The sequence below is a fragment of the Budorcas taxicolor genome, chromosome 9 (assembly GCF_023091745.1).
Source record: "Budorcas taxicolor isolate Tak-1 chromosome 9, Takin1.1, whole genome shotgun sequence".
Taxonomy (NCBI): domain Eukaryota; kingdom Metazoa; phylum Chordata; class Mammalia; order Artiodactyla; family Bovidae; genus Budorcas; species Budorcas taxicolor.
Genome location: NC_068918.1, coordinates 24,741,159 through 24,766,062, shown reverse-complemented (window position 1 = coordinate 24,766,062; position 24,904 = coordinate 24,741,159). Strand labels below are relative to the sequence as shown.

General features: G+C 39.9%; 1 protein-coding gene across 1 annotated transcript; it reads left to right on the top strand.

Moving 5' to 3' along the window:
• Nucleotides 1–305: 305 nt before the first annotated feature.
• Nucleotides 306–23,320, top strand: LOC128053590 (nephrocan-like). Its single transcript, XM_052646101.1, has 3 exons — nucleotides 306–494; nucleotides 13,961–14,862; nucleotides 22,873–23,320. The coding sequence occupies exons 1-3, from the start codon at nucleotides 306–308 to the stop codon at nucleotides 23,318–23,320; spliced, it is 1,539 nt and encodes a 512-aa protein (XP_052502061.1).
• The last annotated feature ends 1,584 nt before the right edge of the window (nucleotides 23,321–24,904 follow it).

The following is a 24,904-nucleotide window of genomic DNA, read 5'->3' as shown; positions in this document are numbered from 1 at the left end:
TCACATTTAACAAAACAAGGAAACTACAGATAATAGAGGTGTTTGCAGATTAGCCTTTCAAGCCATAAATAACATAGGGTTTTGCTCACCTACAAATATTAAGGCAGCTTATCAATGTTTAAGTGCCTTCCTCTTCGTAATAGTTGCTAACATTTTAACCCAGGCAAATTGGGAATTTTTTCTCTCCTGTCTTCTTACACTGACAGAGTACACATTCATAAGGTTCTATGATCAGATTTCACGGTATAAAAAGTGAGACATTGCCTGAACACTTGCCTGCTACGTGAGAGGCCCTGTTTTGGGAGATGTGTCTGCTCTACACTTTCCTTGCTCTGCTCTCTCTCTGCTATGGTTTCGATCCTCGCTGTCCTGGACGATGCAGCTGTGACTCAGAGCAGTCGGTGCAATGCTACAGGCTAATGGAGGTGCCATCGGGCATTCCTTCCACCACCAAGAAGCTCTACATCAGCCACAGCAAAATTCAACACCTTCAGGTAATCACTCATTCTCCTGCAACTTTATTTTGTGAGACAGGGTGAAGGGGTGACTGTGGGGTTGTTAAACTTAATGTAAATAATCGAAACTTAAAAGCGATGATTATGAAATTGTGTCTCTGTACTAGCTACCTGTTGGCTCTGTGTAGTATATGCCTCTGGATATTTCATTTTAGGGAAGGAGCCCCCCCCAATAATAAAATAATATTTTGTTTTAGTTTTTTAAAATTTTAATTATGTTGTTGCAGAGTAAAAGTAGAGTAATGATTCTTAACAAAAAGAGTTTGAGAGCATTGGCTCCTTCATATCCCCGTTTTAAAAAGAATTTGTCGGGGGGGGAAAAACATACTTTTGTTTATGCCATAGAAGGCAGATGATACTTATAACATTATAAGGCTATCAAGATAAACATAGCATGTGAGAATTATTCATACAAACCCTACAAACCAGCTGGGCATTAATGTCTTTATGGAAACTTATACAGAAGAAATACACGTTTTTGTTTTGCCACATTACTGAAATTCTCATTCGATGTGCTTTTATTTTTTAATTTATTTATTTTTAGTCGATCTATGTGCTTTTAATTATGGTTTTTATTTTCATGCTTTCCTATTCAGAGGGCACTTGAAAAGAGAGCTATAGATCTGTCTGACTTGTATAACATGAAGAAACTTGTTTTTGACCTTTGGTATTTTGAAAGGTATCAAGAGACTAGAGTTCTCATTTTAGTTTTCTCACTAGAGATAGAATTACCTTAGACAAGCAGTTAAAAAAAAAAATCTCTGGACCTTATTTGTTACTTTTATGACATGAGAAGGCTGGATTAGATTGGGGATCCCAGGAGTTTTCTAGATGGAAAATTCTCTGACTCTCTGGTCACTGCTTCTCCCTCCCCAATCCAAACCTTAAGATAAGGAAATACCTGTCTATGATCCAGGTGCAGAGAGTCACCAGGTGAATGTACTTTTCCTTCAAACAGAGACACCTCCCTGTCCCCCTGTTTTATTTTGTCAAGAAATTTTAATGTAGATGCACACACACACTGGGAGTGTGAAATATGTGGCATGATATTTATTTCGAGGTTCAAAAAGCACCATTGCCTAGTCGTCATCTGTTTACTTTCCTCTTCTAATCCAGTAGTGCCTAATGCCTGTCAGGTCTCAGCATTCAAGCAAGACACCTGGTTAAAGGGCAAAATGCTTAAATATTTGTCCTGAGGACTTGAGATACTGAGAGGTGGAGTGTCAGCGAAGCCTGGTAATGATCCCCCACTGTTGCTCTGCAGTCAGTAAGATGAAATTATGTCTCTCATCAAATTCACTTACTGATTGAGTTCATTTGTCATTGGTTTAGGTTCACTGAACAGCAATATTGATTGGTTTAGGTTCATTGAATAGAAATATTGCCACTTCCCTGACTTTAACCTAGTTAATTATCTCTAGAAGGGACTGTTCGCAGCAGAAAAGTTAAAGAAAGAGAGGACTGTTTGGTGAAGGAAGTAGAAAGTTCTGAGCAATAATACTTCTCTTTTCCCTTTTAAAAATCCTTTAGGCTTTAAATGCCCATATTTTACTTGCATTTAGTGAATGCAATGTTATTCTGTTTATCTGGTTTGAATTATAGAATTGGGTGCCTGTATTTTAAACAAAAAGACTTAAGATGGATCTACAAATTAATAACGATAGAAACTATATATATATATACACATATACATATATATCTACACATACATAACATATATATGTATGCATGCATAGCATGTTTATATATACATATATAATGTATGTGTATGTGTATACATACCACAATTTTAAATGTTTCTATTACTTGTTCATGTGATTCAATTGTCTTTGGGTCTGTGAATGCTATGGTTGAGACTGCAGATAAAAGATGAAAAATTCAGTTCTAGGAGTTCCTTAGTGGCCTAGTGGTTAGGATTCTAGGCTCTCAACTGATGTGGCCCAGTTTAATCCCTGGTCGGGGAACAAAGATCCTACAAGCCACACGATACAGTCAAAAAAATTAAAAAGTATTAAAAATTCACAGTTCCTGCCCTTAAGAAAAGAGGGATTTTATTCATCCTTTTATCCGTAAAAATCCCTACCTCTTTGAGGTGCACACCATCAGATAATAACACTCTGTTCCTCTGTGAGTTTTATACTGTGCCCCTGTCTCTTTCATCCTAAATCTCCTAGTCTTCCTCTCCATCCTAAATTCTGCATCTTTTGGGGTGCCTTTAGTGTTCAATATCCTAGTCCCACACTTCCTTGAACTCATAAAAATTATCTATCTACATTTTCAGTTCTCCACAGCTGTCTACTCTCTTGTTTATATCATGGGAGAAGGCAATGGCACCCCACTCCAATAATCCTCTTTATACCTGAAATTTTTCTAATCAAAAATCTTTAATTCCCATATGCGCTCTCTTGCCATTATCTCCTTTCTATTCAGCTGCCATATGCTGTACTTATCATTCTACCTACAAAGAATTCTAATTCTAGATCTACCCACATTCTCTCAGATAATCAGTTCATTTCTTATTTATCTTCTTTCCCTGCCCTTTCCCCTTTTGCATCCCACAATTAAGTATCTCAACACTTATTCAGCAAAGCCTCAGTCTCTATTTAACATGATCACTTTCCTTTGTTTCTCCTATACCTGGACAACTGGTGCTGCTGGAGAGGATCATATCTGGTGTCATACCCAAGATAACTTTTACCAAACCCAAGGTCATGACAATACGTGCCTGTATTTTCTTCTAAGAGTTTTACAGGTTTAGCTCTAACATGTAAAGGACAAATAGAAACGTCTTTGGGGTTCTCCAGTGACTCAGTGGTAAAGAACCTGCCTGCAATGCAAGAGCCACAGGAAATGCAGGTTCAATTCCTGGGATGGGAAGATTCCTGGAGGAGGGCATGGCAACCCACTCCAGGATTCTTGCCTGAAGAATTCTGTGGCCAGAGGAACCTGGCGGGTTATAGTCCATAGGGTTGCAAAGGGTTGGACACGACTGAAGCAACTTAGCATGCTCACAGAAATGTCTTTCTGGTGGCAGTCAGGGAGAATAATCGTTTTAATGCATCTTTTGTGGAAGAGAAGAAGGTACTTCACATTCTTCTTGTGTAAGAAATATATAGGGACTTCCCTGATGGCCCAGCAGGTAAGACTCTGTGCTCCCAATGCAGGGGTCCTGGGTTTGATTCCTGGTGAGGGAACTAGATACCCAGTGCCTCAACTGCAGTCTCAGTGCTGCCCCTCAGTTGTGTCTGGCTATCTGGGACCCCATGGACTGTAGCCTGCCAGGCTCTTCTGTCCATGGAATTTCCCAGGCAAGAATATTGGAGTGGGTTGCCATTTCCTTCTCCAGGGGATCTTCCCCACCCAGGGAATGAACCTGCATCTCTTGTGTCTCCTGCATTGTCAGGAAGATTCTTTACCACTACCCTACCTGGGAAGCCTCCAATTAAGACCTACTGCAGCCAAATAAATAAATACATGGTTTTTAAAAAGAAATATATAAGTTTATCAACAAGGGAGAGGTTATGAATTCTTTTTATATTCTCTCCATACTTTCCAGAATTTTTAAATTTTTCACAGAGAGCAAATGTTGCTTCGATGATCAGGAAAAATTCCAGCATAGTTTAGAAAACTCATTGCTGGCTTGGTTCGCATATGTCTGAGGCAGTCACTGTGAATGTGTCAGATTCCTGTGTGCATTTGACCTAAACAGAGCCTAAGGAAGTTCTGTGACCCTCTAGTGCTTGGAGAGGGGGCTAACTGAAAACTGAAACAAAGCCTTTTCATGGAGAGACCAGCAGAATTGGCCCCTCTGCCCTGTTTCATTTTACTTGGCTTGCTTTTTTTTTTCCTTTAACTTTTCATATTATATGGTAACTTTTATCTCCATAAGTATTAGGTTCACCAAACTGTAAAACTGTGATGGCAGGAATTTTACTTAGCTAAGCTTTCTAAGTCTGTTTTTCTTTTTTTTCCCCTAACCCCTAATTGTTAACATCAAGCCACACTTGCCTTGCTTTTTAACCAATGTTGACAAACGGCCAACAGTTCCAAGGTTAGCTCCAGGGCAAAAGCATCTCTTTCCACGTCTCTTGAGCACAGCCCTGCTCAGCCCACGGAAATGGAAAAAACAAGTCTGGCAGATTTTTTTTTTGCCTTTGTCAGCTCTGCAAACTCAACTGATAAGTTGAAAATCAATGAATGTCTTTCTCATTGTGGCACCAGAACTCTATACACTTCAGCTAAATTCATGTTCTAAACAGTAAAGTTAAAAATACATGTGTTCACATTTCTCCAAAGAAGACATACAGATGGCTAACAAACACATGAAAAGATGCTCAACATCACTCATTATCAGAGAAATGCAAATCAAAACCACAATGAGGTCCCATCTCACACAGGTCAGAATGGCTGCTATCAAAAAGTCTGCAAACAATGAATGCTGGAGAGAGTGTGGAAAAAAGGGAACCTTCTTACACTGTTGATGGGAGTGCAAACTAGTACAGCTACTATGGAGAACAGTATGGAGATTCCTTAAAAAAACTGGAAATAGAACTGCCTTGCTGCTGCTGCTGCTGCTAAGTCACTTCAGTCGTGTCCAACTCTGTGAGACCCCATAGATGGCAGCCCGCCAGGCCTCACCGTCCCTGGGATTCTCCAGGCAAGAACACTGGAGTGGGTTGCCGTTTCCTCCTCCAGTGCATGAAAGTGAAAGTGAAGTCACTCAGTTGTGTCCGACTCTTAGCGACCCCATAGACTGCAGCCCACCAGGATCCTCCGCCCATGGGATTCTCCAGGCAAGAGTACTGGAGTGGGGTGCCATTGCTTATGACCCAGCAATCCCACTGCTGGGCATACACACTGAGGAAACCAGAATTGAAAGAGACACATGTACCCCAAAATTCATTGCAGCACTGTTTACAATAGCTAGGATATGGAAGCAACCTAGATATCTGTTGGCAGACAAATGGATAAGGAATTGTGGTACATGTACACAGTGGAGTATTACTCAGGTATAAAAAAGAACACATTTGAATCAGTTCTAATGAGGTGGATGAAACTGGAGCCTGCTATACAGAGTGCAATAAGTCAGAAAGAGAAAGACAAATATTGTATATTGACACATATTATGGAATTTAGAAAGAAGATGGTAACTACAACCCTATATGAGAGACATCAAAAGAGACACAGATGTAAAGGACAGACTTTTGAACTCTGTGGGAAAAGGTGAGGGTGGGATGATTTGAGAGAATAGCACTGAAACATGTATATGACCATATGTAAAATAGATGACCAGTGCAAGTTCCACGTATGAAGCAGGGCCCTCAAAGCCAGTGCTCTGGGACAACCCAGAGAGATGGGGTGGGGAGGGAGGCGGGAGGCTCAGGATGGGGGGAGACATGTACACCCATGGCTGATTCATGTCGATGTATGGCAAAGACCACCACAATACTGTAAAGTAATCAGCCTCCAATTAAAATAAATAGATTAACTTTAAAAAATATATGTGTTAGGGTGAGATAAACCTGGATTGGAAGCCCAATCCTTCCACTTCCTAGCAAGAAATACTTGGACAAATTGTTCTGCCTTCCTGAGCTTTAGTTTCCCTCAGTGAAAAGGGAGTAATCCTGTTTACACACAGAGCTTTGTAAACATAAGCACTGTGTGTGTCAGTTCTAGTGACATGATGAACCCAGAGGCTGTTATATAGAGTGAAGTAAGTCAGAAAGAAAAACCAAGTATGTGTACTAACACATATATATGGAACCTAGAAAAATGGTAGGTGAACTTATTTGAGGGCAGGAACACAGACACAGGCGTAGAGAGCAGTCTTGGGGACACAGCAGAGGAAGAAGAGGGTGGGACAAGGGTGACAGAGTGGCACTGACAGATATAAACTACCAGATGCAAAGCAGATGGCTAGTGGGGAGGGGCTGCACGATTCAGGGAGCGCAGCTGGTGCTCTGTGACAACCTAGACGGGCGGGATGGGAGGGAGGTTCAAGGAGGGGCAGACATCAGCAAACTTAGGCTGTGTCAAGTTGTTGTATGGCAGAAACCAATACAAAATTGTAAAGTAAGTATCCTTCAATTAAAAGACAAAAGATAAACATAGTAAATATTTAGAAAATGGTAGGCCATTTTAACTAATAATCAGTTCAGTTCAGTTGCTCAGTCATGTCCCACTCTTTGCGACCACTGGATTGCAGCACGCCAAGCTTCCCTGTTCATCACCAGCACCCGGAGCTTGCTCAAACTCACGTACATTGCATCGGTGATGCCATCCAACCATCTCATCCTCTGTCGTCCCCTTCTCCTCCTGCCCTCAATCTTTCCCAGCATCAGGGTCTTTTCAAATGAATCAGTTCTTTGCATCAGGTGGCCAAAGTATTGGAGTTTCAGCTTCAGCATCAGTCCTTCCAATGAATATTCAGGGCTGATTTCCTTTAGGATTGACTTGTTGGATCTTGCTATCCAAGGGACTCTCAAGAGTCTTCTCCAACACCACAGTTCAAAATCATCAATTCTTCGGTGTTCGGTTTTCTTTACAGTCCAACTCTCCCATCCATACCTGACCACTGGAAAAACTATAGCTTTGACTAGACGGACCTTTGCTGGTAAAGTAATGTCTCTGCTTTTCAATATGCTGTATGAGTTGGTCATAGCTTTTCTTCCAAGGAGCAAGCGTCTTTTAATTTCATGGCTGCAATCACCATCTGCAGTGATTGTGGAGCCCCCAAAATAAAGTCTCTCACTGTTTCCATTATTTCCCCATCTATTTGCCATGAAATGATGGGATCAGAAGCCATGATCTTAGTTTTCTGAATGTTGAGTTTTAAGCCAACTTTTTCACTCTCCTCTTTCACTTTCACCAAGTGGCTCTTTAGTTCTTCTTCACTTTCTGCCAAAAGGGTGGTGTCATCTGCATATCTGAGGTTCTTGATATTTCTCCCGGCAATCTTGATTCCAGCTTGTGCGTCATCCAGTCCAGCATTTCTCATGATGTACTCTGCACAGAAGTTAAATAAGCAGGGTGACAATATATAGCCTTAACGTACTCCTTTCCCAATTTAGAACCAGTCTGTTGTTCCATGTCCAGTTCTAACTGTTGCTTCTTGACCTGCATACAAATTTCTCAGGAGGCAGGTCAGGTGGTCTGGTATTCACATCTCTTGAAGAATTTTCCACAGTTTGTTGTGATCCACACAGTCAAAGTCTTTGTCATAGTCAAAAAGCAGTAGATGTATTTCTGGAACTCTCTCGCTTTTTCGATGAGCCAACGGATGTTGGCAATTTGATCTCTGGTTCCTCTGCCTTTTCTAAATCCAGTTTGAACATATGGAAGTTCACAGTTCATGTACTGTTGAAACCTGGCTTGGAGAATTTTGAGCATTACTTTGCTAGTGTGTGAGACGAGTGCAATTGTGTGGTAATCTGAGCATTCTTTGGCATTGCCTTTCTTTGGGATTGAAATGAAAACTGACCTTTTCCAGTCCTGTGGCCACTGCTGAGTCTTCCAAATTTGCTGGCATATTGAGTGCAGCACTTTCATAGCATTATCTTTTAGGATTTGAAATAGCTCAACTGGAATTCCATCACCTCCACTAGCTTTGTTTGAAGTGATGCTTCCTAAGGCCCACTTGACTTCACATTCTAGGGATATCTGGCTCTAGGTGAGTGATCACACCATTGTAGTTATCTGGGTCGTGAAGATCTTTTTTGTTTAGTTCTTCTGTGTATTCTTACCACCTGTTCTTATTATCTTCTGCTTCTGTTAGGTCCATACCATTTCTGTCCTTTATTGTGCTCAGCTTTGCATGAAATGTTCCCTTGGTATCTCTAAGTTTCTTGAAGAGATCTCTACTCTTTTCCATTTTACTGCTTTCCTCTATTTCTTTACATTGATCACCGAGGAAGGCTTTCTTATCCCTCCTTGCTATTCTTTGGAACTCTGCATTCAAATCGGTATATCTTTTCTTTACTCCTTTGCTGCTGTCGACGGAATGAAACACCAACACTGCAGAGTGGTTTAAATCTTTATATTTTAACACTTGCTTCTTATAGCTACTTTATTTTATATCCCTTGCACAACAAGCTACAGGGCAAGCTGCCAAGCACTATGATTCAGAGACTATACAGTGCGCAGGCGCAGGGCGAGATAACCTTTACCTTGACTTCTTTACTGCAGCTAAGACTGTGTTTTGGGGAACTTCTTTATCAACTTAGAATCCGTTTTGTCCCAGGGTCTGTTCCTTTTGAGGAATCAGAGAAACATCCTTGTGTGCAAGAAATGTTCTTTTCCCACGGGAACAAACAGGATTCTTAGCTGAACATCTCGTTTGCAAGAATGTTCAGCTCAGGTTGAGAGTCTCGTTTGCAAGCACTTCTCAACCTTCCTTATACCTAGTTCCCTACACTGGGCAGAACATCTCGTTTGCAAGAATGTTCAGCCCTGGTTGAGAGTCTCGTTTGCAAGCACTTCTCAACTTTCCTTATACCTAGTTCCCTACACTGGGCAGAACATCTCGTTTGCAAGAATGTTCAGCCCTGGTTGAGAGTCTCGTTTGCAAGCACTTCTCAACCTTCTTTATACCTTGTTCCCTACACTTTGCCTTTTGCTTCTCTTCTTTTCTCAGATACTCAAGCCCTCCTCAGACAACCATTTTGCCTTTTTGCATTTCTTTTTCTGGGGGATGGTCTTGATCACTGCCTCCTGTAAAATGTCACGAACCTCCATCCACAGTTCTTCAGGCACTTTGTCTATCAGATCTGATGCACTGAATCTGTTTGTCACTTACATTGTATAATTGTAAGGGATTTGATTTAGGTCATACCTTAATGGTCTAGTGGTTTTCCCTACTTGCTTCAGTTTAAGTCTGAATTTGGCAATAAGCAGTTCATGATCTGAGCCACAACAGCTCTCTGTCTTGATTTTGCTGACTATATAGAGCTTCTCCATCTTTGGCTGCAAAGAATATAACCAACCTGCTTTCGGTATTGACCATCTGGTGATGTCCATATGTAGAGTCTTCTCTTGTGTTGTTGGAAGAGGGTATTTATTATGACCAGTGCGTTCTGTTGGCAAAACTCTGTTAGCCTTTGACCTGCGTCGTTTTGTACTCCAAGGGCAAATTTTCCTGTTACTCCAGGTAGCTCTTGACTTCCTACTTTTGCATTTCAGTCCCCTATAATGAAGAGGACATGTTTTTTGCATGTTAGTTCTAGAAGGTCTTGTAGGTCTTCATAGAACTGTTCAATTTCAGCTTCTTCAGCATTACTGGTTGAGACATAGACTTGGATTACTGTGATTTTGAATGATTTGCCTTGCAAACAAACAGATAATTTTGTCATTTTTGAGACTGTATCCAAGTACTGCATTTTGGACTCTTTTGTTAACTATGATGGCTACTCCATTTCTTCTAAGGGATTCTTGCCCACAGTAGTAGATATAATGGTCATCTGAGTTAAATTCACCCATTCCAGTCTATTTCAGTTCGCTGATTCCTAAAATGTTAATGCTCATTCTTGCCGTCTCCTGTTTGACCACTTCCAATTTTCCTTGATTCATGGACCTAACATTCCAGGTTCCTATGCAATATTGTTCTTTACAGCATCGGACTTTATTTCCATCACCAGTCACATCCACAACTGGGTGTTGTTTTGGCTTTGGCAAAAGTAATCTGCATTCACCTGATAAAGGGAAAAAGTTCCCTATGCTTATTAACACAAAATGACTATTCCCTGGATTCAGTTAAGAATATAACTGGTATTTACTATGTAGGCTCGACTATATACTTTATAAATAAAAATGGAGACAAATTGAAGCTCCCACACCACACTTTGTCCTCAAAGAAACTGTCCATTCAGATTCACGTCATCTCTGAGACTGGCTGCATAGTCAGCAGTCTTTTTAGGGTTTGTCGTCACACAGATAGAAGTGGAAGCATTTGCAACATCAAGGTCTTTTTTTTGGGAGATCAACAGTCGCAGAGGTGCAAATCTATGTGTAGAGTCATTTGTGACTTTATATGAAAGAAAGCCTAGAAAAAGGCACTTTAAAATGAAGAATAGATTAAACACCCTGAGTCTTGGACAGGTCATTTATTTTATTTTTATTTTTTGGCCTCATTCAGTTCAGTTCAGTCACTCAGTCGTGTCCGAATCTTTGCAACCTCGTGGACTGCAGCACACCAAGCTTCCCTCTCCACCAGCTTCTGGAGCTTGCTCAAACTCGTTACCATCTCATCCTCTGTCATCCCCTTCTCCCCCTGCCCTCGATCTTTCTCAGCATCAGGGTCTTTTCCAATGAGCCAGTTCTTCACATCAGGTGGCCAAAGTATTGGAGTTTCAGCTTCAGCATCAGACCTTCCAATGAATATGTAGGACTGATATCCTTTAGGATTGACTGGTTTGTTCCTCTTGCAGTCCAAGGGAATCTCAAGAATCCTCTTTAACACCACAGTTCAAAAGCATCAATTCTTCAGCACTCAGCTTTGTTTATAGTCAAACTCTCACATCCTCACATGACCACTGGAAAAACCATAGCTTTGACTAGATGGACCTTTGTTGGCAAAGTAGTGTCTCTGCTTTTTAATATGCTGTCTAGGTTGGTCATAGCTTTTCTTCCAAGGAGCAAGTATTTTTTAATTTCATGGCTGCAGTCACCTTCTGCAGTGATTTTGCAGCCCAAGAAAATAAAACCTGCCACTGTTTCCATTGTTTCCCCATCTATTTGCCATGAAGTGATGGGACTGGCTGCCATGATCTTGGTTTTCTGAATGTTGAGTTTTAAGCCAACTTTTTCACTCTCCTCTTTCACTTTCATCAAGAGGGTCTTTAATTCTTCACTTTCTGCCTTAAGGGGGTGTCATCTGCATATCTTAGGTTATTGATATTTCTCCTGGCAATCTTGATTCCACCTTAAACCATCTCTTATATGGAAGATCTGTACTATATAATCTCTAAAATTTCTGCTTTTCTAAATTGTCCAGATCTTGTGTCTCATTTGAAAAACATTAATTATAGACCACAGGCAGCAGAAAATGTATTAGAAAATGATGAGTTGAGGAAGAAAGGGCTTTGGAGTTCTGTAGACCTTGTTGAAATTCAAACTTGTGGGGATATAAGGAGAACTAATGATAACATATAAAAAAGCACATGGAACTTGTAGATGCTCAACAAATGCAAAAAAAAAAACCGTATTATTCTTGGGACTATGACTAATTAATGCATCTGATTAATCATTAAGAAAATATCAAATGTTAGCAACAATATATAAGCTAAGGCAGCTACCAAAAATTTTATGATTAAAAATATTTGTTTACTGAATTTTTAACATGAGATTCTTCAACTAATGTACCATTTTAGGCGATGCTTTCAGTTCAGTTCAGTTCAGTCGCTCAGTCGTGTCCGACTCTTTGCGACCCCATGAATCACAGCACTCCAGGCCTCCCTGTCCATCACCAACTCCCGGAGTTCACTCAAACTCACATCCATTGAGTCGGTGATGCCAACCAGCTATCTGATCCTCTGTTGTCCCCTTTTCCTCCTGCCCCCAATCCCTCCCAGCATCAGAGTCTTTTCCAATGAGTCAACGCTTCACATGAGGTGGCCAAAGTACTGGAGTTTCAGCTTTAGCATCATTCCTTCCAAAGAACACCCAGGACTGATCTCCTTTAGAATGGACTGGTTGGATCTCCTTGCAGTCCAAGGGACTCTCAGGAGTCTTCTCCAACACCACAGCTCAAAAGCATCAATTCTTCGGCACTCAGCTTTCTTCACAGTCCAACTCTCACATCCATACATTACCACTGGAAAAACCATAGCCTTGACTAGATGGACCTTTGTCGGTAATGTCTCTGCTTTTCAATATGCTATCTAGGTTGGTCATAACTTTCCTTCCAAGGAGTAAGTGTCTTTTAATTTCATGGCTGCAGTCACCATCTGCAGTGAAATATACCATACTTCACATCACAGGTCTTCCTATAGAATAATCACATATAACAAATATGTGCTGCAGAATTAACCCACTTTGAAGGTATTAACCATATACTCGTATTAGAAAAGGGTTCAACTGCACAATTAAATCAACATTTATAAGCTGTAGACAGTAAGACATAAAATTGTGCATTGAAAATTCCAGCTACCTGAATTCTGTTTGGGAACACATGTAAGAATTAAAGATTTTAAAATTAAAAAAAATAATAATAATAATAAAAAAAAAAAAAAAAAAAAAAAAAAAAAATCAGGTTGAAAATTTTGTGAAGATTTATCAAGCTGAGGAAAATCTGGAACAATTCTTCGTTTACCTAAACATGATTTTACTCTGAGAAACAAATACCAAAAATTACATCATCCTAAAAAAGACCAGATGTCAAGCTAGGAGTTTGGAGGGTATGTGGAAAGATAGGGGTGCTTGAACTTGCAAACCATGGAGAAAGTGTATCAGAGTCCTAAAACTGAGGAGAGGATTTGCATTAGGTCTGGGGTACATGCATGAATGGACTCCTTGCTCTACTGACATGGAGACACATGTATCCTATTTGTTTCTTCATGAATCTTTTTCATCAATGAAACAAAAATTGGGGAGTGGGAACAAGGAGACTAGTTTTCCAAACTGTAATATTCTTGAAAATGTCTTTCTGATAGGCCCATCCAACTGATAGCAGTATCTAGGACATTAATTTTTTTTTTTTACTTTTAATGCTTAAAATTGTTTAAATGTAATTAAAAAATTTTAAACATCTAAACAATGCGAAATGTAGATAGATAATGAAAATTCCCTATAACCTTACCCCCTAAGAGTTAGCAACTCTAGTTAACAGCTTGGTGAAATTTCCAGATTGTTTCCTTTTTGGCTGTTACAAGATGATGCAACAAAGAACATCCTGTCGATCCTGTCGCACACATCATTGTGCAATTTGTAAGCACTTCTACCTAGAAGTAAACTTGCTGGGTCATAGAATACACAGCAAAAGTTGGCCAATTTTATGTCTACCAATAGTGTATGAAAGTTCTTAAAATATTTTAGACCTCTTACACTGCTAGCAGTTGTGAATAAAAATGGTCAGGACCTGAGTTTCTATCCTTTTCCAAGAGATAATTTAAAACCACATGGAGCCCAGCCCATGCTCTGATGACCTTGAGGGAGGGAAAGGGGTGGGGAGGGAGGTTCCAGAGGGAAGGGTATATATACATATATGTATATAATTATGACTGATTTGTGTTGTTGTATAGCAAAACCAATACAATATTGTAAAGTAACTTTCCTCCAATTAAAACAAGTTTTAAGTAATTCTGGTAAAATAAAATAAAATAAAATAGATCCTGAAGGAAAAAGCTGAAGTATCATTAGTATTGAATGATAACGTATATGCCTTTTTAAAAATAATAATCCTAATTTACTGCTTTTCTCCTCTCTTCCCCACCCCTTCTTTTTTTTTTTAATAGCTATCTAACTTTACCCAAATGTTAGCTCTAGAAGATTTTCTTCTGCTGGCCAGTGGAACAGAGTCAGTAGAAAACAACACTTTCAAAACTCTGAGTACTTTGAAGACCTTGGAACTTTGGAAAAATAAGTTAAGACGGGTCCCCCATGCTCTCCCGGCCAGTCTTGAAGTGTTAAAACTAAATGATAATTCAATATATGTCCTTCACGGATCTGATTTTGAAGGACTGAAGAAATTAAAAATCCTTGAACTGAAAAACAATCTGATCTCTTCTGTCTCTCCCAGTATGCTCTCCTCCCTTGTCAGTCTGCAAAGCTTGATGTTAGACGCCAACAACATCGAGAATGTGGAGGGACCGCTGGCACTTCCCCATCTGAAACATCTGAGCATGGAGAATAACAAGCTACATCTCATACCAGCTAGCTTCTTCACTTCCCTTCAGTCTCTGCAATTTCTCAGTTTCAGTAGTAACTTTCTGACTAAAATTCCTATTAACCTCCCCAAATCTTTGCTCTCTTTAAAAATGGAGAGAAACCGGCTCAAAGCGGTGAGGTTTCGAGATATGAAACACTTAGAGAATCTTTCCCATCTTTACCTGTCAGAAAACTCACTCTCTTCCATCGAGGGGGCACAGCTCCTTGCCAATTTAACCACCCTTGAGGTGTCCCAAAACCAACTTCAGACGTTGCCCCTCCGACTACCAGCCCGGCTACAAAAGCTGGATATCAGCAATAATCTGATTCGGAAAGTTACGGCGCAAGAGTTCCGGGACCTCCGAGATTTGAAACACTTGTTTCTGGACAACAACACTGTCAGCTTGTTTGAAGCTGGAGCCCTGCAGAAGTGTTCCCAGCTCTCCAATTTGGCCTTGGAGCAGAACCTACTCCTGTCTATACCTCTGCGGTAAGTGAGCTTTATCATCTATGGAACTTACCAGAGAAGTCTTCCAAAGATGGGGGCAACTAAATACATTATAAAAGAAAGAAAAGTAGTCCAAGTAAACGTAATTTATCTAATAAAAGCTATCCAAGAGTTCAGAGGCAGAAGTTTTAAACAAGGGTTTGGAATCTCCAGCCCTCAAGCTGACTCCTACACTAACTTACCTTGCCTGTGGGACAAGATACCAACAAGAGATCTGTATTAGAAGTGACTGCAGCTTCAGGGAAGTATGCTAACGAGCATCACAGGGGGCTACTGCTTGTAAAAATGTGTTCTGGTTTTCTAAACTATGGCCTGGATCCAGCAACAGGCCCACTAGGCATGTGCTTAAAGGGGTGCATCCTTAGTCCTGTCTGACTCTACGACCCCATGGACTGTAGCTGCCAGGTTCCTCTGTCCATGGAATTTTCCAGGCAAGAATATTGGAGCGGGTTGCCGTTTCGCTACAGGGCATCTTCCCGACCCAAGGACAGAACTCGTGTCTCCTGCATCTTCCGCACTGGCAGGCAGATTCCACTGCACCATTTGGGAAGCAAGGCATGTGTTTAACCACTAGCAAAGCAAGGACCCCAGGAAAAACTGAGCGGGGAAATGTAGTAAGACATTTATATTTTTAAAAGCATTGGGATAGTACATAAGGGAAAAATCAAAGCCTTGCAATCTAACATTGCGTTTATTTTGAATTACGTGTTTAGGAGCCGCATGCTTTTCTCCGTGCTGCTGGGTGCTGCTCAATTTTCTGTGGGCCTGTCTGTGAGTGTGTGAGTCAGTTTGTGTTGGTCTTTGCGTTTCCAGTTGTTTCTTCTATTCTCTTTCTCTCATGCACAAACACACATATATCCTCATCCTCTGGCACTTCATAATCTTTTCCCAGATATCCCTACTTCTATCCCCAACCCACTGTGCTTGTTCCCCTCTAACCAAAGGCATAATCTGTTACTAATATGTTCATGCTGATTGACTCTATTTATTTAACTTTTATCCCATGTTTCACATTTTAAAGTAGAATAAAAATAGAAGAGTAAGTACTATTATTCTCCTAAAAAAGAAACTATGTTGTTTATTAAACGTGCCTATCAGCAGATTCTTTTTCTTTTCAGCACTTTATAGAAAAAAGGCTTCCTACCCTATTATCATTATTAAATTTCTCACAATTAATATATCAACTTCTGGCTTCTGTAGGATCCTGTGGCACTAGATTTACTTATTGTCATTGTTCATTATGATAAATTTTCTTATCAATGAGAAAGGAATAAAATTATATTTTATATGGACAGATGTTCATTTTTTTTCCAGTTGGTAAAGGGATGTTAAAAGTATATGGTATGTTAACTATCCTCAGTGCAAAACATCAAAAAGTGATTTTTCAAACTGAACTCTGTATTTAAAATTCTATATTGAGAATGATTTGAAAGTAATCAATTTCTCTTAATAAATAAACATGCATATACAATCAATTTAATTCAACAAGTATGTTTTGGCATTCACCACGTGCCAGGTACTTTACCAGGCACTTGGGATACATCAGTCTAATAGAGAGATAAAACTTCTTGCTCTTAAATTCTAGCAATGAAAGAATGACAACATAATATATAAGTAAACTATATAACATTTAGATATTGTTAGGTGTTTTAACTAACAACAAAAAACAAGCAGGGTTACCAGGTTCAAGACTGTAAAGAGTGGGGGTAGCTGGTTGTAATTTCTAATAAGGTAAGAATGGTACTCCCCTTGTAAAGGTAAGCTTTAAGCAAAGACTGGAAGAAGCTGACAGATTTAGCCATAATGCAATTTGCAGGGTGGTGGGCAGGGTGTGCGGGGGTGGGAGTGTTCTAGACACAATAGCCAGTACAAAGGCTCTAAGGCTAGAGCATGTGGGCAGTATTTCAAGACTCTCATTTTTAAGACCAAGATCATGGCATCCTATCCCATCACTTCATGGAAACAATGGAAATGGTAACAGGTTTTTTTTTCTTGGGCTCCCAAATCACTGCAGATGGTGACTGCAGCCATGAAAGTAAAAGATGCTTGCTCCTTGGAAGAAAAGCTCTGACAAACCTGGACAGCGTATTAAAAAGCAGAGACATCACTTTGCTGACAAAGGTCTGTATAGTCAAAGCTATGGTTTCTCTAGTAGTCATGTACAGATGTGAGAGTTGGACCATAAAGAAGGCTGAATGCTGAAGAATTGATGCTTTTGAACTGTGGTGTTAGAGAAGACTCTTGAGAGTCCCTTGGACTGCAAGGAGATTAAATAAGTCAATCCTAAAGGAAATCAACCCTGAATATTCATTGGAAGGACTGATGCTGAAGCCGAAGCTCCAATAGTGTTTGGCTACCTGATGTGAAGAACTGATCATTGGAAAAGACCCTGACTGCTGGGAAAAATTGAAGGCAGGAGGAGAAGGGGATGACAGAAGATGAGATGGTTGGATGGTATCACTGATTCAATGGACATGAGTTTGAGCAAACTCTGGAAGATAGTGAAGGACAGGGAAGCCTGGTGTGCTGCAGTTCATGGGGTTGCAAAGAGTCAGACATTACTGAGTGACTGAACAACAACATTCTTGTTATTTTAATAATTTCTCTACTATATTTTCAATTACTGCATGCTCCTCAAAAAAATATGCAGAAAGTAAAAAGTCACAAAACAAGTTAGGGAGTGACTATATCACCTAAGGATTCTCAGCGAGCTGTGACAGCCATGGACAAAACTGTGAACTTGGTGAATTTTTTTATTCAGGTGACTTTTAGGAAGCATTTGGGGAAGTAATCCTGCCAAGTTTAATGAGTGAAAAGTAGCTTAATTATTCTTAATTACTTCTGACAGAGTATCTGTGCCTTAATAAGTGACTACAGAAAGCACAATGCTTTTACCCAACAGAGTGTATAATGGGTTTGCAAGCCTGCTGCTTAAAACTCAACATTCAAGAAACTAAGATCATGGCATCTGGTCCCATCACTTAGTGGCAAATAGATGGGGAAACAATGGAAACAGTGAGAGACTTTATATTTTTGGGCTCCCACATCTCTGCAGATGATGACTGCAGCCATGAAATTAAAAGACACTTGCTCCTTGGAAGAAAAGCTATGATCAACCTAGACAGCATGTTAAAAGCAGAGACATTACTTTACCAACAAAGGTCCACCTAGTCAAAGCTATGGTTTTTCCAGTAGTCATGTACGGACGTGAGAGTTAGACCATAAAGAAAGCGGAGTGCCGAAGAATTGATGCTTTTGAACTGTGGTATTGGAGAAGACTCTTGAGAGTCCCTTGGACTGCAGGAGGATCCAACCAGCCCATCCTAAAAGAAATCAGTCCTGAATATTCATTGGAAGGACTGATGCTGAAGCTGAAACTCCAATCCTTTGGCCACCTGATGTGAAGAACTGGCTCATTGGAAAAGACCCTGATGCTGGGAAAGATTGAAGGCGGGAGGAAAAGGGGATGACAGAGGATGAGATGGCTGGATGGCATCACTGACTTAATGGACATGAGTTTGAGCACACTCCGGGAGTTGGTGATGGACAGGGAAGCATGGCGCGCTGCAGTGCATGGGGTCGCAGAGTCGGACACTTCTGAGCCACTGAACTGAACTGAAGCCTGCTGCTGCTGCTCCTCAGTCGCTTCAGTCCTGTCCGACTCTGTGCAACACTATGGACTGTAGCCTGCCAGGCTCATCTGTCCATGGAATTCTCCAGACAAGAATACTGGAGTGGGTTGCCATTCCCTCCTCCAGGGGATCTTCCCAATCCAAGAATTGAAGCCAGGTGTCCTGCATTGCAGGCAGATTTTTTTTTACCACTGATCCACCAGGGAAGCCATTGCAATCCTGAGCTAACCCTAATTTTCAAATCTTATTTCACAATTGAATTATCTGGATAACTTTAAAAAAGCCCATTCATGCCTAGACCTCACTTCAAACCAATTATGTCATTACCCCAGGCATCAGTGTTTTTAAAAAGCTCCCCAGATGAATTTAAGGCATAGCCCAGGTTGAGAACTACTGGGAAAGGACAATGGGGCAAGTAGTGAGCTACCAGGGGGTATATGCCCATGAGGCATAAATGAAGCCACCCAGCCCTCTACTCTGTCAGAGAACTTGGCCTGTGTTCTTATAGAAAGTGATTTTTAAATTCCCCATCAGGACCACCAAACCCCTACTCTGCAATTTGTATTTGAACTGGAAATTTGGAAGGACCCCCAAAAGTTTTTCCATGGTTTCCCTCCTGTAAAGAATTAAAATACAATACTATCTATTCCTTGGGCTTCCCTGGTGACTCGGCCATAAAGAGTCTGCCTGCTAATGCGGAAGATGTGCGTGTGATCCCTGGGTCGGGAAGATCCCTGGAGGAGGAAATGGCAACCCAATCCAGTTTTCTGGCCTGAAAAATGCCATGGACAGAGGAGCCTGGCGGCCTATAGTCCATGGGGTCACAAGAGTTGGACACGACTGAGTGACTCAACCACAACTTAGAATTTAGACTACCCAGAACCTGGGTCTCACTTTTTGCTGCTTCTCATTTCACCAGTCTGCATCTCAGGGAACAAAGATAAGTTACACCACTCCTTCATTATTCACAATTTGGATAATTCAAATCCAGAATAGCTTTCTACAACTTAGCATTTTCTCTTACACTGAAGTGCCCTCTACTGACAAAATGGGGGTTTGCCTCTTTTTACTCTAAAAAGGGATACTGCCCAAAGAACAAACAGCATTTCTAGACACGTTTGTCTTAAAATCAGGGCTACATTTTTATAGAAATCAGACTTATAAAGACAAATTATATCAAAGAAATAAATGACTGCCAAAAGATCACAAAAGAAGGAAATTACTGATTTCTTTTATAATACCATTTTGATTATCCATAATAACATGAAAGAAAAAAAAAGAGTCCTAAGAATAGGTACAGTTTTTGGCTACCCAGCTGATACCTGAATAACTGTGTTTGTTTAAAAGAAAAGCTTGGCTTGCTTATTTTCTTTAGTTGACATTTTTATGTGACTTCTGTGCAGTGAATACTTGGAAAATCAGAAGCTTTAAAAAGCTAAATAACTGGGACTTCCCCATGACCCAGTGGTTAAGACTCCACTTCCAATGCAAGTGGCTGGGTTCAATCCCTAGTTGGGGAACAGAGATCCCACATGCTGTGGATGCGGCCAAAATAAAAGAGCTGAATAATTAACCTGAAGTCACATACTAGTAGATAGAATAGCCAAAGTTAGAACTCAAAGTCTTAATAAGGAGACTTGACTCTTGAATTTACCGTATCTTTCCTCAGCTGTGCCCCTTGTACCCTCAATATTTACAGAGCCTTGGTTGCCGCTTCATCACTAATTAACAGTGCATTTTTTCTTGGGGAAAAAAAAAAAGCTACACACAGGTTTTCTGTCTAAATTTGGAGATGTAAGCTGGATAAGCTGGTGTGTGCACAAAGTTACATCCTCTCACGGATTAATTTCAAACTGAATTTAACTGTGAATATCAATTCAAAAATTGTTAATTGTATTAACAACAAACTTATTAAGAGAAAATGTCTTTGCAGAAGCTTATACCACACTGTTAAAATGTATGAAGTGATTTTCCCTGGTAAATTAACCTCTTTTGTTAGGTAAATTTAATTCCAAATTTTAAAAAAAGTCATTTTAAACAAGCATGACTTTAAAATATTCAAAAGCACAAACACTTATGTATGTATATGCATTATATGGTTTAAGAGATGAATACAAATATAAAATACATAAACATAAATATATACAACTATAAAATGTAAATATCAAAGAAAAAAATCAAGGGCAAAATTTGGGCTAAGTGCCAGTAACCGTGGGCTTCCCTGGTGGCTCAGATGGTAAAGAATCTGCCAGCAATGCGGGAGACTAGGGTTCGATCCCTGGCTTGGGAAGATCCCCTGAAGAAGAAAATGGCTACCAATTCCAGTAACCTAAAAGATTAACTTTTAAGAATTAAATTCACCTAAAAATAACACTATAAAAAACAAAAGGTAATATTGTTGTAAAATATGGTTAAATTCATTTGTTTCTTTCTCTTTGGCATAGCAATCATATGACTGAGACCACCATAAAAAATTCCACCGAATACTAAAAAGCATGAAAGAGAATACGTTCAGATGGCATGAAGATAGCATTTGGGTGGTATTTTGCGGGACTTTTTTCCCATAAAACTTTTTCACTTATTGCACTTCATAAAGAGAATAGCACTTAATGGAAAGTTGTTGATTGACAGAAAGATTTTCAGTTCACAACTGTGATCCTTTTTTATTTTTATCAACAGTCGTTAGCATGAAATTTTTCAAATTGGTATCCACAGTTGAAAATTTTTTTTTCTTGATTATACAGCAATACCTGTTCAAGGTTGAAAACTTTGTGTGCTGAGAAATAAAGGAGTCATCCATAACTGCTCAAAAAGAACCCATGTCTAGCCATAAGTTGTTTTTATGTATTTCAGATCAGTCAGTTTTGTCTTCTATTTTCCCCATTTAACATTATTGTGTAGCTTTTTTCTCTCTCTTTTTCTGTTTCTTTTTTTTTTTTTTTTAATAAATATTACTATGGACCCAGAGATCTTAATTCATTCAGTGAGTTATGGTTATTTATAGTTGCTAGTCTCTCTTGATCCTCAAATTTCATTAGTAGGAGCCTCTCCAAGCTAGAGACACAATTCCATTATCTCTATTTAAAAAAAGAAAAATTGTGGTAAAACACACATAACGTGAAATTTACCACGTTAACCATTTTAAAATGTACAATTCAATACTGAGTATATTTGCATTGTCGTGCAACCAGTGTCCAGAACTTTTTCATCTTGCGAAACTGAAACTCTGTACCCATTAAACAGCTTATTTCCTCTCTCCCCTAAATCTCTGACAACCACTATTCTACTTTCTGTTTCTATGAATTTGACTAATCTAGACATCTTATTTAAGTAGAATCATACAGTGGTTATCTTTTGAAGTGAAATGTTTGTCAGTCAGTCATGTCAGACTCTCTGTGATTCCATGGACTATAGCACACCAGGCTTCTCTGTCTGTGGAATTATCCAGGCAAGAATAGTGGAGGGGGTTGTCATTCCCTTCTCCAGGGAATCTTCCTGACCCAGGGATCGAATCTGGGTCTCCTACACTGGGGCAGATTCTTTAACGTCTGAGCCACCAGGGAAGTTATCTTTTTATGACTGGCTTTTTTTCCCACTTAGCATAGTATCCTTATTCATGTTGTAGCATGAGTCAGAATTTCCTTCGTTTTAAGGCTGGATAATATTCCATTGTAGGTACTTATATTTTGTATTTTGCTTACTCATTCATCAATCAATGGACATTTGGATTGCTTCCACATTTTAACTATTGTGAATTTGACATGGGACTATAACATGGGTACATAAGTATCTCTTTGAGAACTTCCTTTCAATTATTTTGAGTATATACACAAAAGTGGAATTGCTGGATCATATGGCAATTGTATTTTTAATTTAGGGAGGACCACCATACTGTTTTCCATATTGTCTGTACCATTTATACTCCCATCCACAATGCACAAATGTTCCAATTTCTTCACACTCTTGTTAACACTGTATTTTTGATAGCAGCCATCATGATGGGTATTCCACTAATCTCTGAACACTTCATTGCATTCTGGTTCAGATGTTCTAGCTTACTTTGCCCCAGACTTGGAATTAGCCATTTTTTCAAGATTTTCACTGGAGGAGAAAAATACATGAATATAAAATAGAAGAAATCAGAAGGTTAGAAAATAAGTCCTATGAGAAAGGGTTAAAGGCCAATAGGTAAGACTGCGGTTTGTACTTTAAATTAACTTTTCAAAAGAAAGCTTGTTTTCTAGCTTCAGAGGGAACAGAACGGTACAGCAGAGGTAGACGTTGCTCAGTCTGAGTTGCCTCGGCAGTTTGGAATGACGGTCACAGCCTCCTCTCACATCCTGTTCCCATGCTTTTGCAGGCTCCCAGGAACCTTAGCCAGGCTGGACCTAAAAGGCAATGCCATCCAGGACATTGCTGAGAGGGAGGTCAAGGATCTGAAGCAGCTTCAGGTTCTAAACCTCAGGAACAACAAGCTTTCCGCTTTAGACCTCAAAGCCCTGGAGATGCTGCCTCGCCTCCGGCACCTGTATCTGGATGGAAATCCGTGGAATTGCACCTGCAGCCTCCTGAGAGCCAGAGAGGTCCTGAAGGCCAAGGGCACAGATGTGAGGGGAGGACAGTGCGTGGCACCAGCTGAACGACAAGGGGAGAGCTGGATGTCTTCCAAGAAGATCATGAAGCAATGTGAGCATCACTTACATCTGACCGAGAAAAGCAAAGAGACCAAAAAGAAACCAAAGCTGGAGGAGCAAGCCAGCATCAGAATCAATGTGGATGAGGATTACTATGATTATGAGATAGATTAAGGATGAGCTTTGTTTGCAGTTTAGGAAAAGGTTTTGTTTCTTTCTTTCTTAAAAGTAGACCTCATTTTTAGAGCAGTTTTAGGTTCATAGCAGAATCGAGAGCAAAGTATAGAGATTTCCTGTATACCTCCTCCCCCTACACAAACATAGCCTCCCGCATTACTACATGTCACACCAGATGCGGAACATTTATTATAGTTGATGAACCTGTATCAGCACATCATAATCACCTAAAGTCCACAGTTTACGTTGGGGTTCTCTTTTGGTGTTGTACATACCATCAGTCAGTTCAGTCGCTCAGTCGTGTCCAACTCTGTGCAACCCCATGGACTGTAACACGCCAGGCCTCCCTGTCCATCACCAATTCCCAGTTTACTCAAACTCATGTCCATTGAGTCAGTGATGCCATCCAACCATCTCATCCTCTGTCATCCCCTTCTTCTCCCACCTTCAATCTTCCCCAGCATCAGGGTCTTTTCCAATGAGTCAGTTTTTCTCTTGAGAGAAGACCTTTTCTGAGAGTTCAAAAGTATCAATTCTTCTGTACATACTATGGGTTTGGACAAATATATAATGACATGTATTCACCATTATAGTATCACACATAGTAGTTTCACTGCCCTAAAAGTCCTCTTTGCTCCACAAAAAATGCTTTTTAATGTTCAATCTCTTAAGCAGAAATATATAATACATTTAGAGATGCAATATTTTTAAATAAGTTTTTCTTTTTCTTTAATGAATGAAATGACAGTTAAGTTGAAATGACGGTTAAGTTGAGGTGGGAGGAGTAACGTAAAAAAGATCAATGGTCAGAAGAAGGTGTAAATTCCTACCATGTTAAAAATAATTTGTGTTTTATTCTGAAACCTAGACAAACAGTAATGCCCAATAAAACTGCCATCTAACTTCCTGCAAATTGAGCAGATTGTTTTATCAAATAAAAAGTGATGATTTCATATATGAAGCTGGTACCTAAAGGCCTACACTATACACTTTTGCTTACAAGAAATAAAAACTGACTCTAACTTCAAGCAGGAAAGAATTTATTGGAAAGATTGGGACTAGCTCACAGAATCAAAGGAAAAACTAGAGCATATGGTAAGGATGGAGATCAAGTCTACCCCCAGGGCCCCAGGGAAAAAAATGTAATGGAGAGTCCCTGAGCTTTTTCAGGGTTCTCTCTGCAGAACGAAGTGTTCCACTATTATCAGTGTTATTAATAGCTCCCCTCTTCTCAAGAGTCACATCCTCAGAGGGAGAGACTAATTGTTCTAGCTAGAGTCACATGTTTGCCTTTAACTAAGGGACAGAAGCCAAGGCTACTTTGACAGTCTCCCCATGACCAAAGGGAAATCAGAAAGGGAAATATAAACTGGCACTGTAATTACTGCAGATGTTCCTATACGAGGCTTCCTGAAAAGAGCACGCTTTAGTTACATTCAATTTTCTCCAGGGACCATAGCCTCTGCTGTGCCTCCCTTGTGATTAACTGCATGCATTTGAGAGCTGCCTGACAGAGGCTATAGGTGTGACTGTGGGATAATTTTCTATCAACCTACCTGTGAAAATGTGCTGTGTGCTTAG

Excerpts from the sequence above, each read along its gene's own strand:
- LOC128053590 (XM_052646101.1), top strand. The coding sequence starts at position 306 with ATGTGTCTGCTCTACACTTTCCTTGCTCTGCTCTCTCTCTGCTATGGT. Across the intron at positions 495-13,960 it reads GCAAAATTCAACACCTTCAG|CTATCTAACTTTACCCAAAT; the intron begins GTAATCACTCAT and ends TTTTTTTAATAG. Across the intron at positions 14,863-22,872 it reads CTCCTGTCTATACCTCTGCG|GCTCCCAGGAACCTTAGCCA; the intron begins GTAAGTGAGCTT and ends ATGCTTTTGCAG.